The sequence below is a fragment of the Haemorhous mexicanus genome, chromosome 11, assembly GCF_027477595.1.
Source record: "Haemorhous mexicanus isolate bHaeMex1 chromosome 11, bHaeMex1.pri, whole genome shotgun sequence".
NCBI classification, from domain to species: domain Eukaryota; kingdom Metazoa; phylum Chordata; class Aves; order Passeriformes; family Fringillidae; genus Haemorhous; species Haemorhous mexicanus.
The window spans coordinates 4,445,160-4,461,067 of NC_082351.1; the positions used below are offsets into that span (position 1 = coordinate 4,445,160).

The window sequence follows — 15,908 nt, forward strand, 5'->3', positions numbered from 1 at the left end:
TCACCGCACTCTCCTGGCTCTGAGCTATTGCTTTTCTCTAGAATGCAGTCTCTGTGTCACAGGAACTCAAGGGTTCTGCCATGGCTATTCAAGAAAAGTCCAGCCAAAGGCTACTCTATCACCTCTTCTTACCTAGGATTCTTCTCAACTTCTCTCAATGTCTTTCACTTGTTCATTTTCTTGCTATTCTACTCTATCTCTTCAACTTCAGGAAGAATCAGCATTTGCAAGGTTTCTATCATCTCAAGAAGGGTTAAAAGTCTCAGGCTCTGCTGGTCTGGTTCATGAACTCCCACGGCTGGCTGCCCTGCTGGGCACCCCCCTTCTTCTCTTTCACTCCAGCCGCGCTATCACAGGCACAGGCTGCTCTCTCTCTCTCTCTCTCCCTCCGGGGGGGAAATGGGGGATGGCTGCCCGAAGCCTCGCAGTGCTCTCTTCTACTCTTCGGCCCAGGCTTGGCCTACCTCCCTCCGGCCACATGGCTCCCCTCCCCCACCACCCAGCTCGGAGCAGAGCAGGGGAAGGTCTGCTCTCTTCTAAGACTGGAACTCAAAGAGAGTTTCCTCTGGGAGTTCACAGCTTTTAACTGCCTGTGTTCTCAGAGGCGCATCCATGCTCTCAGTGGACAAACTAGGTGCCAATATTAAAATCTGAACACCGACTGGCATGACTACACCATCCCACAAAAACTTCATTTCCTCTCAAACCACGACAGTGAACAGCCCAACTGCACTAAAAATGAAATCTAAACTGAAGAATTTTTTATTTATTTTCCAGTGACAGGTAAGGTAAAGCATGCAGTGTAAATAAAGTCTTTAAGAGATGCAACCAGCTCCCAATTGTATGAAAATCAAAGTGGTAAAGGATGAGAAAGGGTGTGGGAAGAATCTTCAGTCCTTCCTGTTGAAGGTCCAAGGGAATGAAAAGTGATTCTGGCTGTTGCCCATAGGTAACAGGGGCTATTTGTAGAGGAGAGCAGGTGCCCCAAGCTATTGGTGGCCCAAGCCCTGCGTGGCTGGCCCAGTTGCAGTCCTAGCTGGACCAGGGTGCTGAGCTCGGGAGGGGAGGAGGTGGGGGGATCTCGGGAGGCTTCTGCTTCAGGGCCGGGCTGGGGGGCCGTGGGGGAGGCACGGAGGGCTGGTGCTCTGCTTTCTTGGGCAGCTGCTGCTGCCGAGGCCACGTGTGAGAGCTGGCAAACCCGACGGTCTCTGGGCTCTCTGGGGGAGAGGGAGAGGCACGCCTTCTCGGCCAGGATGCTGGAGCAGCGGCAGCACGACTGTGGAGAGAGGAGGTGGCTGAGGCCCACTGCCAGTGGCAACACAGGGACCCTCCTGCACAGCAGGGCCCAGGGCTGGCAAGGCTCCCCAGCATGGCTGGAGCTGCTGGCACAGCCTGGCCCAGCTGCACAGCTGCCCCTCACGGCCCCGGCGAGCAGGGGACGGCTCTGGGCAGGGTCCCTGGCCAGGAGCAGGCCCCAGAGCGCCTCTGCCTTTCAAAAGTAATCTCGTCCCTGCTCTTTCTCCTCCCCACTGTGCTTTGCCTCTGCCCTGTGCCCCTGGGGCTGCTCTTGGCCAGGCAGCCTCAGTGGGAGCCAGCACTGGCTGCAGCCCCAGCGGGCCCCCCAGGACAAGGCCCAGCAATGAAGAGGCCACAGAAAGCACTGGGCAGCAGCAGCAGAACCCTCAGCAGAGTTATGTGCACAACTAGGGAGTGACCAAACTCCACTGCAGCCTCACTGGGAATGCTCCCTGACACTATGCAGCCTTTAAAGAAGCTGCAGGGTAGAGATCAGCAGCAACTTACCGTTTCTTTTCCTTCCACCACCGGAACCCAACATAGCAGAGCCCAATGAAAACTGGCACAGTGCACAGTGTCACTATGGTGCCTATCATGCAGGACCTGCGCACATCCTGGGGGCAAAAAAGTCTTGGGGTGTTCTGTGGATTCTGGGCGTTTTTTTCTGCCTTGCCAAGAAATCCTGTGGGAGCAAGGGGAGTGTGAGCCCGTGCTGTGCTGCACTGCTGAGCTGGCAGCACGGTGGATCCGGGCAGGACGCTCTCCGTTTCCCCCCGAGCTGGGGCCTGCAGGCACCTTGCCGCCCCTTGGCACAGGCTGTGCCTCCCAACCAAGCCCAGCAGGCCGGGAGGAGAGCCCGGGGCCAGCGCAGCTGCTTGGGCAGTCGCTGCTTCGAGGCACACGGGCCAAACCCATCCCTGAGCAGCCCCTACCAGCCCTGGCCCTCCCTGCCCCGTGACAGCTCCCCCAGCCCCAGGGGACAGAGTCAGGCCCTGTCAGGACCCAGTGCAGCCCCTGCCCAGTCGGGAGCCAGGGCTGGCTCTGGCCCTGGGCTCACGGCAGGGCTCCCGCTCGGGGCTGCTCCTGTGCCTTGGGCCTCTGGGCACTCAGGGCCAGCTCTGGAGCAGCTGCAGCGGGAACGACGTTGCTGCATGAATCCTGTTTCTCCGGGGCTGTGAACGAGCTCCAGAGGCCTCCAAGCCTCCAGAGGCGCCTCCAGCTTTGGCTGCTGCCAGGCTGTGCAAGGGCAGGCCCTGGGGGAATTGCTGCTGCCACACAGCCCCGCTGTGGGCTGAGCCTGGCAAAGCAATTACCTCTTGCGCCGGTGCCCATGTCTGGCATCTGCTCCTTTCCGGCATCAGTGGCTGGCACAAAGCCACTGCTTCCTGTAGGATGTGGCACCATCTGCACGGACTTTTGATCCATTGCTTGAGAAAGGAAAAAGAAGACCTGGATCAGATGGAATGATTCAGCATTCTGGGGGGTGGCATCTTCAGGAGACAATACTTGTCAAAGTCATAGATAAGGATCAGGAAAATGGCCAGGTCATTGGGGCTGGGCCAGAGCCCTCCCTCATCAAATCAGCCCCTACACCTGATCTGCCTGGAGACTGGGAAATTGCAGGGGATCTCAGGGTGTGCAGGGCCCATGGTGCAGTTTGGTCTCCCTGTCAGCTGATGCCAAATGCCTTCCTGCAGAGGCTGGGGAGAAGCTGCAGCCAGGCCAGGCTGGGGAACAGCCCTGCAGGGCGTGGAAGCCGCAGCAGGGCAGTGAGGCTGCCATGGATCCCTTCCTGCTGTGCCGGGCGCGGCGTGTCCAGCTGTGCAGCCAAAGCCCCCGGCTGATGAGCCCCAGGACAAGGCTGAGGGAAATGCACCCACCACGGCGTCTCTCCAGATCGCTCAGCATCTGGTCCAGATGTTTGGCTGCCTCCAAGGATTTCTTGTCTCCTGTGTCTTGATTCTTCCATTTAGGAGGACCTCAATGGAAAGTAGTTCCATTTCTCCTTCAGGCCCGAGTGGCAGTGAGGGCACCTGAGTGATTGGTGCCATCCAAGGCACTCCCTCGGCTCTGCCTTCCACTCAGGAGCAGGAGCAGGGGGACCACGTGCCTGCAGTGGCCCCACACTGGTATGGAAGGAGCTCCTTGCAGAGCAGCATGGGAAGGAAGGGCTCCGTGGATGTGCCAGCAGCTCTAAACCCAGCCCAGGCAGGGCCAGGCCTTGGCAGTGGCAGCAGGAGCAGCTCAGGCTCCGTGGGGCTGGCACAGGAGCTGTGAAAGGCTCAGCCCTGGGACACAACCCTGGGCTCGGCTCCTTCCCTCTCTGATCTTCTCCGTGGCTGCACAGAGCACAGGACACACTGGCATTGCACACGGGAGGAAGATGGACAGCTAAATGCTCCTTCTGCCCACTGAGAGCGATCCTGTGGGATCACTGAGGCCACCAGAAGGGAGCAGGCACGATTTCAAGATTCCTTACACTCTGAGCTTAACTTAAGGGAAAGGGCACATGAGTGGGCTGTTGCCACATGGACACTGATTATTTTGTCAGGAAAGGCACACAGAGAACTTACCTCCACCATGCACCTGAACCTTCAAACTGTCTTTCACCAGTTTTTCCATATAAGCCATGTCACGATGCCAATCTAAAAGAGAGCAAAAATCAGGCCCATTTCCATGGTGTGCTGGGATCCCCCTCTGGCTTAGGGAAATGGGGCCTGCATGGTGGTCATGTAAGGCCATGGGAGCCAGGTGTCAATGGACAAGGCCAAAGCTACACAGGGGCCTGGGGTGCTCAGGGCTGGCTCCTGGTCACTCTCCTCCCTCTTTGCAGGCCCTGTGACACATCCCTGCCGAGGAAAAACAGGGCCAACCCCAGGCCCGTGGGGGCTCTCTCCCTCCCCCAGAAGAAATCCACCCTAAAGGCCTGGGGAAAACCATCCCCAGCGCTTCCCAGGGAGCAGGGAGCGCTGCCCGGGAAAGGGGAGCCAGGCTGCCGGCTCACCTGCTCCCTGCACGTACAGCAGACCAGCCTGGGCAGCCCTGGCAGGCAGGGCCACGGCCAGGAGGAGCAGCAGGAAGAGGCGCAGAGCAAGGGCCATGGTGCCTTGCCCTCTGCCAGTCCCGCAGCTCTTGCTGCCACCGCTGTCCTGACACCGCTGTCCCAATGTCAGCAACCGTTGTTAAGGACTGAGGAGCTGGATATTTTGATTCTGTAGAACCACAGGGCTCTGTGACCTCAGAGCCTGCTGTGACCTCAGAATCCTGCTGTGACCTCATGGCCTGGGTGGGGATGGACCTCAGCACTGGAATTTTCCTTCCTGGGGAGGGAGCTCCTCCTGCCTGGCAGTTGTGTCCAAGGGCTTGGCCTGTCCCCCCAATTCAAGCTCACTGCTCTGTGTTCTGGGCACTGGCACAGGAGATCACATCCAAGGATTTCTGACCTCCTCAGGCACTGTCAGCCACAGCCCAGGATGCTGAGGAGTCAGTGGTCTCTGGCTGGAGACAAGTGCCACATTCCTACCTTTCAGCAGCTTCCCAGCGGGAACTTCGGTACCTTGGGGGGCCCATGGCTAACACAGCCCTTTGGTTTCATCGAAGGCTCTGCTTCCTCTTGTAGTCCTGAAAGGACACAGTCAGTCAATAAAACAGGGAGGAAAACCACCCAACCTCTTCAATGCTTTGATATGCCAAAAGAAACCTTGAGGAGCACACGGTGGGTCTGTGCAGGCTGAGCAAGCCAGAGGCCTCCCATGACGGAGTGGCTGCCTCAGGGACGCTGTGCCAGAGTTCTTCAGCCGGGCCTGCTCCCAGCACTGTCACCAGGAGGGCGCCGCCCCCAAACAGCCACACAATTCGGGGTGCGGCTGTAGGGCACAACTGCTCTATGGCACAGGTGGAATGCATCGGGGGCAGGGACAAGGGACAAGGAGAGGCCTTCTGTATCATTCCCAAAGGTGTTTATTCCCAGGAAGGTCAGGGACTGAAAGACACAAATCCAGGCTGTAGAAGGGGTTTTTCAACAGGGGAGCTTCAAGGGCAGGGTACAGAACTTTAACCAATTGGGAGAAACCTGGGGAGAAGCATAAGGCAGGGAATACAATGCTTAAACTAATTGGGAATTACAGGGGAGGGGAACAGTTTAAACAACCCAATGGGATCTTGAGGGTTACAATAATGACAGGAAAGTTTCTGGAAAAAGGGGCAGGAGGGACTGACATGGTTCATCCTAGGAGGAGGAACAGGGCACATTCAGGAACAAAGGTCAAGTCTTTGGGAAGATGGAAAACCAGGGAAAAACCAACAACAGAAGTGCAAAGGAACAGTCCATTAAGGATAAAATATGCTATAGGAATACAAATTACAAGGGGGGGGGGGGGGGGTTGTAGAACCGACCATTGAAACTGAATTGCAAATGAAAACACAATAGAAACACTCCACAACACCCCAGTGCACAAGGAAGAGCTAGAGATGCCACCACTCTTGGTGAGCTGTGGATCTGATGGAGGCACAGTTTGGAGAAAAAGGAATTGCCTGGCTGGTCACATCCAGGGGGTTGTGGTCAATGGCTCAGAGGCCCAGTGGATGTCAGTGCTCTGTGGTCTCTCTCAGGGTGACAGCAAAACCTCCCTGGACACTGGGAACTCAGTGTCCTGATGGTGCTGCTGGACAAGAGAGATGGAGGTGCCTCCCAAAAAGAACTGTTCAGATTGCCCAAGTCTTTCAGACCTGCTCAGTGAATGAGCAGCTGATTGAAGTGCAAAGATACTGAGAAACCACACAATCCCTTCCATGGGAAGAAACATCTCCCCATCCAAGCCTCCCCTGTCTTTATCCAACTCCAAGAGGAACAGACATATCTATATCTATCTATCTAGCTAACAAAATACCTTCAGCTTTAAATAAAATCTCATTATTTATCCTTTTGCTATGAAGTAGTGGTTAAAAGTTTTCTTTTAAAGAGATAGATTTAGTAAAGACATAAAATAACAGATGCTTTTAAGGTGTCGAATATGGAAAGTGCAGCGAATTCCTCCCTGACTGACATTCATTCACTCTGGCCACCCACAGGCATCAGGCGCTGGCAATTACACACTTTTGATACAATACCAATGGTAAGTATACAATTTCTTGAGATGTCTTTTTCCTCTGAAATGAATTGAACTCCAGCTTTTCAGGAAGGAATTTATTGAGGTTTACCTTTATAGTTGAACTGACTCACTAACTTTACAGGAATCAAAAAAGAAAAGCTGAAAGATAGTCCAGACAGAAACCTGAGACATTCATCAGAGTAGGAAGATCAGGATGGGCACCTGAAGAAAAGAACGATGAACTATTTGGTCAACTAGGCTGGTTTAGGAACCCAGTGATGGGACAGGGGCAGTTCAAGCCCTGGCACAGGAACCTGTGCACTCCGAAAAAGATCATGTTTAAGTCATACAGATTGCAGGAATATGAATCTGGAATATGAAATCAGGAATAGGTGATTATAATTACACACTCCAATTTAGGACAACATTTAATCACTTGCAGGTACTTAAAGACTTGCTTGACTAAATGCAAACTGTTGTTTCCTGCATTAGGGATTATAACTTAAGGGCACGGTTGGGATTTCAGATCTAAGTGATTGCAAGTTGATGAAGGTCTAGAAGAGGGATTTAGATGCTAAAAGAGCTTTTAAAATCTGATCCTAAACGAAGAAAGCATTTCCTTGATAAATATGAAACTATAAACAGGAGCAGTGTGTAAAGCTCATAGATTAGAGTCATTCTTGAATATGATCCTCTCTGGAAGAAACTGGACTTTAGCTGGAGGAAACCTGTGGCTCACCAAGCCAGATAGGGTGAATTCTCAGCAGAGATACCTGCAATTGTCAGTGCTTTCTGCAGAACACCCAAATCCCCCCATTCCTCTCCAGCCCTTCCTTGCAGCATTAGCTCTTGCCAACTGCAGACCCTGCTCACAAACTCTGTGTGGCAGCTGGCAGGGGAGAAAACTGCTCACTGGAAAGGTGACTGAAACACAGGCAGACTTTAACAGTACAGGTAACAGCAACCAAAAGACAGCCTGACTTAAGCAACAGGACAAGTGACACTCTTGCCAAGTGACAGCCAGAACCCTGTGGATTCCCAGCTGTCCCTCCCTCTCCATGCCTCAGCCAACCCATCTCTTCCCCTCACCAAGCACTCCCAGCAGCTCACCCGAGCCACACCCATGGATGTGGGCTCCTGCAGGTCAGGAGAAGGCGATTCTCTCGCAGCAGGAGGCGTTTGGGCTGCCTGAGCAGCAGCGTGAGCGAGCAGAGGGAGTGGGACAAGCTGGGACAGCCAAGGCTGCGTGGGGCAGAGCTGCTGCTGAACCCTTTCCTCACCCTAACACACAGCTCTGCACCGCTTATTCACCATTTTGTGCCGGTTTGGGCCCCTTGTGTGCCACTCCGGGAACACGTGGAGTGGTGGGATTCCCTGTGTTATGGAATATGAGCACAGGCATGCAAGTCCCAGTTATCATTATGCATCTCTTAAGTCAAACTGTTTGCACCGAGAGCTGTTTCACTGGATGGGGAGGTGCAGGTGCTTTGTGGCCAACAGAGAATCTCAGAGGCTAAAAGCTGGCCTGGGCCTCTGCTAAATGTGCTACAGGGCTAAAAAAGGGGTGTAGTTCCCACATGGTCAGACCAGCACCATTCCTGAGCTTGACACTCACTTTAAATTAGCATGCAATTAAAAAAGAAGTATTACAAATGAAGGTTGTCTTACAAGGAACATATAATTTGCATTTCTAAACTGGCACTCTTTGTTTTGATGTAACCCATGAAGTTCCTGTTCTGCAAGGCCAGTGGACATTGTTGATTGCCTTTAACCTGTTTCAAGGTGATCTTTTTATCCTTCATGGTACTTTGGAAAAGCAATTCCATAGGACAAGAACCCATCTTAAAACCTTTGGTGCCTATGCCAAGGAGAAGGTGACAGCCCTGACAAGCTGTGTGATCCCTTTTAGCACCAGGAGTTGTGTCATTCCTCCAGAGTCCCCTGACAGTCACCTTGAACTTTACATGCCCTCGCAGGGGTTTTTAAATCCTACAGGTGTTTAAAGAAATGCTTCTATTTTCTTTGATCTTCTGCAACCATGCATGTATTAACATTCACAATGCTGCCAGAAAGACACTGGATAAAATGGTTCTTTTTAGAACTTCCTCACTTCATAAAACACTACAATAGCTAGGATGCCACAAATAACTCACTATGAATTCTTCTTATAAGCAAACAGAGGAAGTGTGAGTTTAGGAAGAGGCAAGGACTTCAGAAGGTGCAATTTATTAAAATACTAGATTTAGCGTGTAAGTAAAAATATGTCTAGAAATACTGATTTTCTTTGGGTCAGTGAAAATATAAACTAGATTTTATTCCTTAGGTCAGTCTGGAACTTGGGCAGAAATGACTAACGCTTACTAACCATCGGTGAGTCCAAGTTTGGTCTGAGGTTAAAAGCAACAAAAGCAGTGGACTATTAAATTTGTGACCAACTTTCTGACTTCTGGAAGGATTTGTTTATGCCGTTGCAAAAGTGGGGTTTAGTTGGCAAGTGTTTTTTGAGATTCCCACTCTATTATTTTGTGGGTTTAGGAACGTTTCAGCTTCCCTCCTCTATCACCTGTTCTCTCAGTGAAGAAGCAATGAAGTCACAGCAAGTTTCCAACCAGCAGCCAGAAGTTGTCCTTGTGTGCTTTTCCCCAATTCCTAGGACAAGCTGAAGAGCTTTTATACAAAATGGAGAGTCAGCCATCTGATTACAGCTGGCTTGGGATGGGACCGAAGGACCAGGAAAGGCAGCGGAAAAAGTCTGTTGGAAATGGTTTCTGAAGGACGTTCAGCAATTTGTGTTGGGGCTTTCCTGAAGCATTAGCATGCTGAGTTCTGTTGTTGAGTGTCTGAGGAGTGACTTCAGCTCTCTGCAGACCAGCACCCTTTGGCCTGGAAGACTGCTAGATCTCCTAAAGACCCCTACCAAGAAAATGGATGAGCAGCTTCTAATTTCCCTCTGGCCAGATTTTACAAGGTGTTCTGGAGACATCTAATAAGCCCCAACCAGAGATTCTCAAACTCACCTGTGCCCCAACACTGAATTTATGGGCACTTTTTGTCAGACTCCAACCTACCTGTAGTGCTGCAGTTGTGATTCCAGCTGCTGGATGTGTATTTGCAGATGTGGCACCTCCTTAGCTCTCACTTCCAGCTCCTTCACTTTGCCAAGACTGTTCAGGACAGCGTGTCTGGCCTCTTCCACCTTCCTCCTCGTCTCTGCCTGCTCCCTCTTCAGGTTACGGTTGCAATCTTCCAGGCTGACCAGAGCTTCCTGAGAGCTCTTCAGCTCCTTCTCCAGCTCCTGGCTGAACCTGATGGCTTCTTCAATCTGCCCATCCCTGGAGCTCCGCATGAGCTCCATTTCCTCCAGGACACTTTGGAGGCACTTGGTCTGGGCGTGCTTCTGTGTTAATGGTCTCTTCCTCCCTATGAAGCAGGATCCTCCTTCTCTATGGCTGGCATGGCTCTTCCACAGTCCCACCTGTAATGACCAGGAGCACAAAGCAGGGAGAAAATGATGGGCTTTAATGAAGACTGAAAGTGGCTGGATTGTGCTTTGTTGGTTTGGTTTTTTTTTTCAATCACATCGAGCTGATCAGCAACTAACTTTGCCAAATACAGAGACAAGGAAACAATCTCTGGAAAGTAGGTTTTAATAACTAGCTATGTATTTAATTTTCAACCTACACACTTATCATATTAGTGCACAAGTTTCTGTGTAGCTTTCATGTCATTACTATGGTCTGTACTCAGGAGTCAGGCAGTCTGCTGAAAAAGATATTTACAATGAAGTTGTGTTCAGAAGAAGAGAGCAGGGAGCAGCTGGGGGTGCTCTGAAGCTCTCCTCTTTGTCGTTTTCATTCATCCTGGGACCTCTGACTGGTGACTTTGTGTTTGCTGTTGATTTCCTTTCCCTTTTGCAGATGAAAATGGTAAAGGCGTCTCTGACCTGCCTTGCTGGACATTGGGAAGACAACAGTCATCTACTGCAAGTGGAAGTGTCACAGGTGGAGCAGAGTTCTGTCAGTGCTGTATTAGTATCAAATCACACCTGGTGAGACCTGCCAGAACAATGGGTCCATGCTGCCCTTCCCTGCTCTGCCTGTTCCACGCTATTTCATGCCAGAGGAATTTAACTGCTGTTAAGTGTCTATGTGTGTCACTCGAGCCCGTACAGCAGAACCAGCAGAAACCAGCCCCGGAATTAATGGGGCTGTGCAGAGGAGCCCCAGACTATTCATCAGCCTGCCTGCAGAACTGGCTCCAACTCTGAACTCTTGTGACCACACTCTGAGGAAAACATCCTTCTAATATTCCTTTCAGGCACTTCTGACTGAGACACTGCTTGTGCTTGTGCAGGCAGGAATGCAAAAGTTCTTTCTCACTTCAGGAAAAACCCTGCACTGGTGCACATCCAGCATATGCTATCAGCACATCCTGACTGCGCGTGCAGTAGAAGAAACAGCAGCATTGTACGCGTGGGTTTGTTAAGCCGTAGTCCCCTACACTGTAAACAGAGTGCTCTTCACAACTATATTTATGGTACACCGGTGCCATACATTTCTCCTTAAAGCCTCCCTGTAACCAAACTTTGCTAAAAAGTTAATGCCGACGATGAACGAGCAACTTCGGCCTCAGTCTGGCAGCGGAGGGGTTATAAACACCGACTCTCCGAGAGCAGCATCTCTCCTGAAGCGCTCGGGGCCAGCCGAGCCGCCCCCGGGAGGCCGCTGCAGAAGCCGGCCCGGACTCACCTGCAGCGCCAGGCACCGCGCATCGCTGCTCTGCAGGGCGGCGCGCATGTCCTCCACCAGCTCCCGCAGGCTGCCGTTCTCCTCCTCCAGCTTGGCCATGCGGTCCTCGGCCTGCTCCAGCGCCACGATCTCCTCGTAGCACTCTCGGGAGCGGGGCCCCGGCGGCCGCCGCTCGGCGCTGCCCGCGGCTCCGCGGCCGGCGGGGTCGGTGCGGCGGCGGCGGCGGGGGCTGCGCAGGCGGATCTGGGTCTCGATGTGCTCGCTCTCCCGGCCCAGCGGCAGCCGCGGCCCCGCGCGGGTGCTGAAGTGGCCGCAGAGCCGCGCGTGGAACTGGCGGAAGGTGAGCTCGGCCGAGAGCCCGTCCCACAGCTCCGCGCACTCCTCGGGCTCCGCCGCCTCCTCCAGCCCCAGCACCTGGCACAGCGTGCGGAAGTCCTCGCCGGGGATGCGGCCCGAACCGGCGCAGTCCAAGCGGTGGAAGATCTCCTGCAGGTACTGGTCCAGGCCGGTGGCCAGCACGACGATCTCGTTCTCCACGCCGCGGTCCAGCCCGTAGTGGTAGGCGAGGGCGCTGACCAGCCACTGCGTGCGCCGGGCCGGCCGCCCGTAGGGGTCCCAGCCCTCAGGCGGCTCCATCGCGCCCGCCCGGCCCGCGGCGCTGCCCGAGCATCCTGAGCTCCCGCCCGGCCGAGCGCTCGGCCCCGGCCCGCGGCGGGGCGGGACGGGCGGGGCGGGGCCGCCACCGCTCCAGCGCCGCTCGCCGAGCGCCCGGCTCGCCCCGCAGCGGAGCCGCGTCCGCCTTTGTCCGGCACCAAAGGGGATTCCGGCAAAGCGGCTGGGTGCCATCCTGCTCCGTTTGGCTGCCAAGCCTGCGCCCCAAGTGTCTTTCTCATTTCTTAACTCATTTCTCCCTTCTGCTTTCTCTTTAGCCCAAGCAACACAATGGCATCGCACAATCCACTTTGACAAGGAAGGCTTGTGAACGAGTGAGTGCTTCCACTAAACTAAAACCCCAATGTGCGTGAAAGCCCACCTTCTGTTCGCTCGGACCTGCTCCCCTCTGTAGATGAGGTGACTTTATGGTGTTGCTGGCTGGGTCTAAAGAGGTCTGGGACAGAGGTGAGTAGGCGTTAAACTCGTTCAAACGAGCTGCCCAGAGCAGCGACTTTAGTCTCTCTTTGGCTGGGGAGTAGGACCGGCGTTGTTGAACGCAGGCAGCAGCACCAGCAGGGCTCCTCCACCAGCAGGGACATGCCAGGAGTCAGGAGGGGACCGTGGCACCAGCCGTGCCCAAAGGCTCAACAGGGTGCCAAAGTCAGGTGCTGCTAACAGGCTGCATTAAGAGCCCAGGCAAGGCGTGGTGAACAGCAACCAGTTTGGGAGCCATCCAAGGAGTCCTGTCAAGAGCAAATCATTCTAATATTCTCTCTAGGACAAAAAAGGAGCAACCCAGTCTGGCTGATAGGTGAGGAAAGAGAATTCAACTTCATTTAAAGCGCTGCTCAATTCAGGGTTGGTTTTCTTTGAGTGAACTGATGCTAAGAAATATTTGCTCGCGTCTGATGGGGTTTCTCTGCAAACAGGCTTGGATGAGAAATTTCTGACCACATTTGCTTTTGCTCTTTAAGATAAGAACCTGAGTAGCTTGGTTGAGGAATGGAGAATTGTTTGTAGCTCAGGAGGAGCCTTACATTTTAGCACAGGAGGAAGATAAGGCAAAGGTTGAAAAGCTTTCCCCTCCTGGACTGACACACTTCCAGAGGAGTCTGTGAGGAAAAGTCCCCTCAGCCACTGCCAGGGCTGTCTGCCTCCTCTGCAGGCTCAATATTCTGGGAGTTCAACAAGTCTCAGCTGCCACTGTATTTTCCTCTGAATATTTCTTGCTGTGCAGGACACAGGGGGAATATTTTGTGCTAGATTCTCCTCTGGGCTTTGAGGTAAATCTCAGTAATTCTGCTGATTGTTATGTCCAGATGAACATTTTATGGATAGCAATGAAAAGGGAAGTAGTAGTACCATGGAAAATTAATCGCTCAAAAGGTGAGTGTCATGGTTTGAGCTTGGCGCAATGCTAGTGCTTCTATGAGAATACTTTTTTTCTTGGTATCTATTGTGAGATGCGATCAGAGACAGAGCAGAGCAGGCTCTAACTTAAGATTGAAAGAAAAAAAAATTAACTTAAAACTACAAGGAAAAACACACAGAACACAGGATGAAAACTTTCTAAATTTCCTCCTCCTCCCCCCTCTAAATTTCTAATTCTGTTACTACTCTTTAGATTAATTCGCTCTCAGTCTATCACCGCCTTTTAGATAATTAATTCTCAATTCTTCGAGAAGAGAGGAATCTTTCCCTCACTACAGACTTCTCCAGGAAAGAGTCAAAATTTCTCGTGCTTCTGTGTCACGTGTGGCACCGCCCGAAAAACATTTGCCATCGTGACCTTTCTATGTCCTGTGCTCTCACCACTGCACATGGACTAGAGCTGCTTCTAGGGTTTTTTTCTTTAAGGACGTTTTGTCCAGTTTTAAAAAGAGCACAGTCTCTCTCTTTTTGGGACACTTGTCCCCCCCCAGATTTCACTCCTTGGGGTTGAGGGGTCTCTTGAACAGAGATCATCTTCTTCTTCTTCTTCGAAGATGGAGGGCACTACTACTACTCTCCTCACTTGTCGTCTCTGTTTACACACTTTCACCGCACTCTCCTGGCTCTGAGCTATTGCTTTTCTCTAGAATGCAGTCTCTGTGTCACAGGAACTCAAGGGTTCTGCCATGGCTATTCAAGAAAAGTCCAGCCAAAGGCTACTCTATCACCTCTTCTTACCTAGGATTCTTCTCAACTTCTCTCAATGTCTTTCACTTGTTCATTTTCTTGCTATTCTACTCTATCTCTTCAACTTCAGGAAGAATCAGCATTTGCAAGGTTTCTATCATCTCAAGAAGGGTTAAAAGTCTCAGGCTCTGCTGGTCTGGTTCATGAACTCCCACGGCTGGCTGCCCTGCTGGGCACCCCCCTTCTTCTCTTTCACTCCAGCCGCGCTATCACAGGCACAGGCTGCTCTCTCTCTCTCTCTCTCCCTCCGGGGGGGAAATGGGGGATGGCTGCCCGAAGCCTCGCAGTGCTCTCTTCTACTCTTCGGCCCAGGCTTGGCCTACCTCCCTCCGGCCACATGGCTCCCCTCCCCCACCACCCAGCTCGGAGCAGAGCAGGGGAAGGTCTGCTCTCTTCTAAGACTGGAACTCAAAGAGAGTTTCCTCTGGGAGTTCACAGCTTTTAACTGCCTGTGTTCTCAGAGGCGCATCCATGCTCTCAGTGGACAAACTAGGTGCCAATATTAAAATCTGAACACCGACTGGCATGACTACACCATCCCACAAAAACTTCATTTCCTCTCAAACCACGACAGTGAACAGCCCAACTGCACTAAAAATGAAATCTAAACTGAAGAATTTTTTATTTATTTTCCAGTGACAGGTAAGGTAAAGCATGCAGTGTAAATAAAGTCTTTAAGAGATGCAACCAGCTCCCAATTGTATGAAAATCAAAGTGGTAAAGGATGAGAAAGGGCGTGGGAAGAATCTTCAGTCCTTCCTGTTGAAGGTCCAAGGGAATGAAAAGTGATTCTGGCTGTTGCCCATAGGTAACAGGGGCTATTTGTAGAGGAGAGCAGGTGCCCCAAGCTATTGGTGGCCCAAGCCCTGCGTGGCTGGCCCAGTTGCAGTCCTAGCTGGACCAGGGTGCTGAGCTCGGGAGGGGAGGAGGTGGGGGGATCTCGGGAGGCTTCTGCTTCAGGGCCGGGCTGGGGGGCCGTGGGGGAGGCACGGAGGGCTGGTGCTCTGCTTTCTTGGGCAGCTGCTGCTGCCGAGGCCACGTGTGAGAGCTGGCAAACCCGACGGTCTCTGGGCTCTCTGGGGGAGAGGGAGAGGCACGCCTTCTCGGCCAGGATGCTGGAGCAGCGGCAGCACGACTGTGGAGAGAGGAGGTGGCTGAGGCCCCACTGCCAGTGGCAACACAGGGACCCTCCTGCACAGCAGGGCCCAGGGCTGGCAAGGCTCCCCAGCACGGCTGGATCTGCTGGCACAGCCTGGCCCAGCTGCACAGCTGCCCCTCACGGCCCCGGCGAGCAGGGGATGGCTCTGGGCAGGGTCCCTGGCCAGGAGCAGGCCCCAGAGCGCCTCTGCCTTTCAAAAGTAATCTCGTCCCTGCTCCTTCTCCTCCCCACTGTGCTTTGCCTCTGCCCTGTGCCCCTGGGGCTGCTCTTGGCCAGGCAGCCTCAGTGGGAGCCAGCACTGGCTGCAGCCCCAGCGGGCCCCCCAGGACAAGGCCCAGCAATGAAGAGGCCACAGAAAGCACTGGGCAGCAGCAGAACCCTCAGCAGCGTTATGTGCACAACTAGGGAGTGACCAAACTCCACGGCAGCCTCACTGGGAATGCTCCCTGACTCTATGCAGCCTTTAAAGAAGCTGCAGGGTAGAGATCAGCAGCAACTTACCGTTTCTTTTCCTTCCACCACCGGAACCCAACATAGCAGAGCCCAATGAAAACTGGCACAGTGCACAGTGTCACTATGGTGCCTATCATGCAGGACCTGCGCACATCCTGGGGGCAAAAAAGTCTTGGGGTGTTCTGTGGATTCTGGGCGTTTGTGTCTGCCTTGCCAAGAAATCCTGTGGGAGCAAGGGGAGTGTGAGCCCGTGCTGTGCTGCACTGCTGAGCTGGCAGCACGGTGGATCCGGGCAGGACGCTCTCCGTTTCCCCCCGAGCTGGGGCCTGC

General features: G+C 53.2%; 1 protein-coding gene across 1 annotated transcript; it reads right to left on the minus strand.

Moving 5' to 3' along the window:
* Positions 1–8,683: 8,683 nt before the first annotated feature.
* LOC132332123 (EF-hand and coiled-coil domain-containing protein 1-like) lies at positions 8,684–11,837 on the minus strand. Its single transcript, XM_059856094.1, has 2 exons — positions 11,135–11,837; positions 8,684–9,861 (listed from the first exon to the last, which is right to left on the minus strand). Exons 1-2 carry the CDS (start codon positions 11,768–11,770, stop codon positions 9,451–9,453), a joined length of 1,047 nt encoding a protein of 348 aa, XP_059712077.1. The 5' UTR covers positions 11,771–11,837; the 3' UTR covers positions 8,684–9,450.
* Positions 11,838–15,908: the final 4,071 nt, after the last annotated feature.

Coding starts and splice junctions, on each gene's coding strand:
- LOC132332123 (XM_059856094.1), bottom strand. CDS start 11,770: ATGGAGCCGCCTGAGGGCTGGGACCCCTACGGGCGGCCGGCCCGGCGC. Junction 9,862..11,134: donor CGCGGTGCCTGGCGCTGCAG/GTGAGTCCGGGC, acceptor TGGTCATTACAG/GTGGGACTGTGGAAGAGCCA.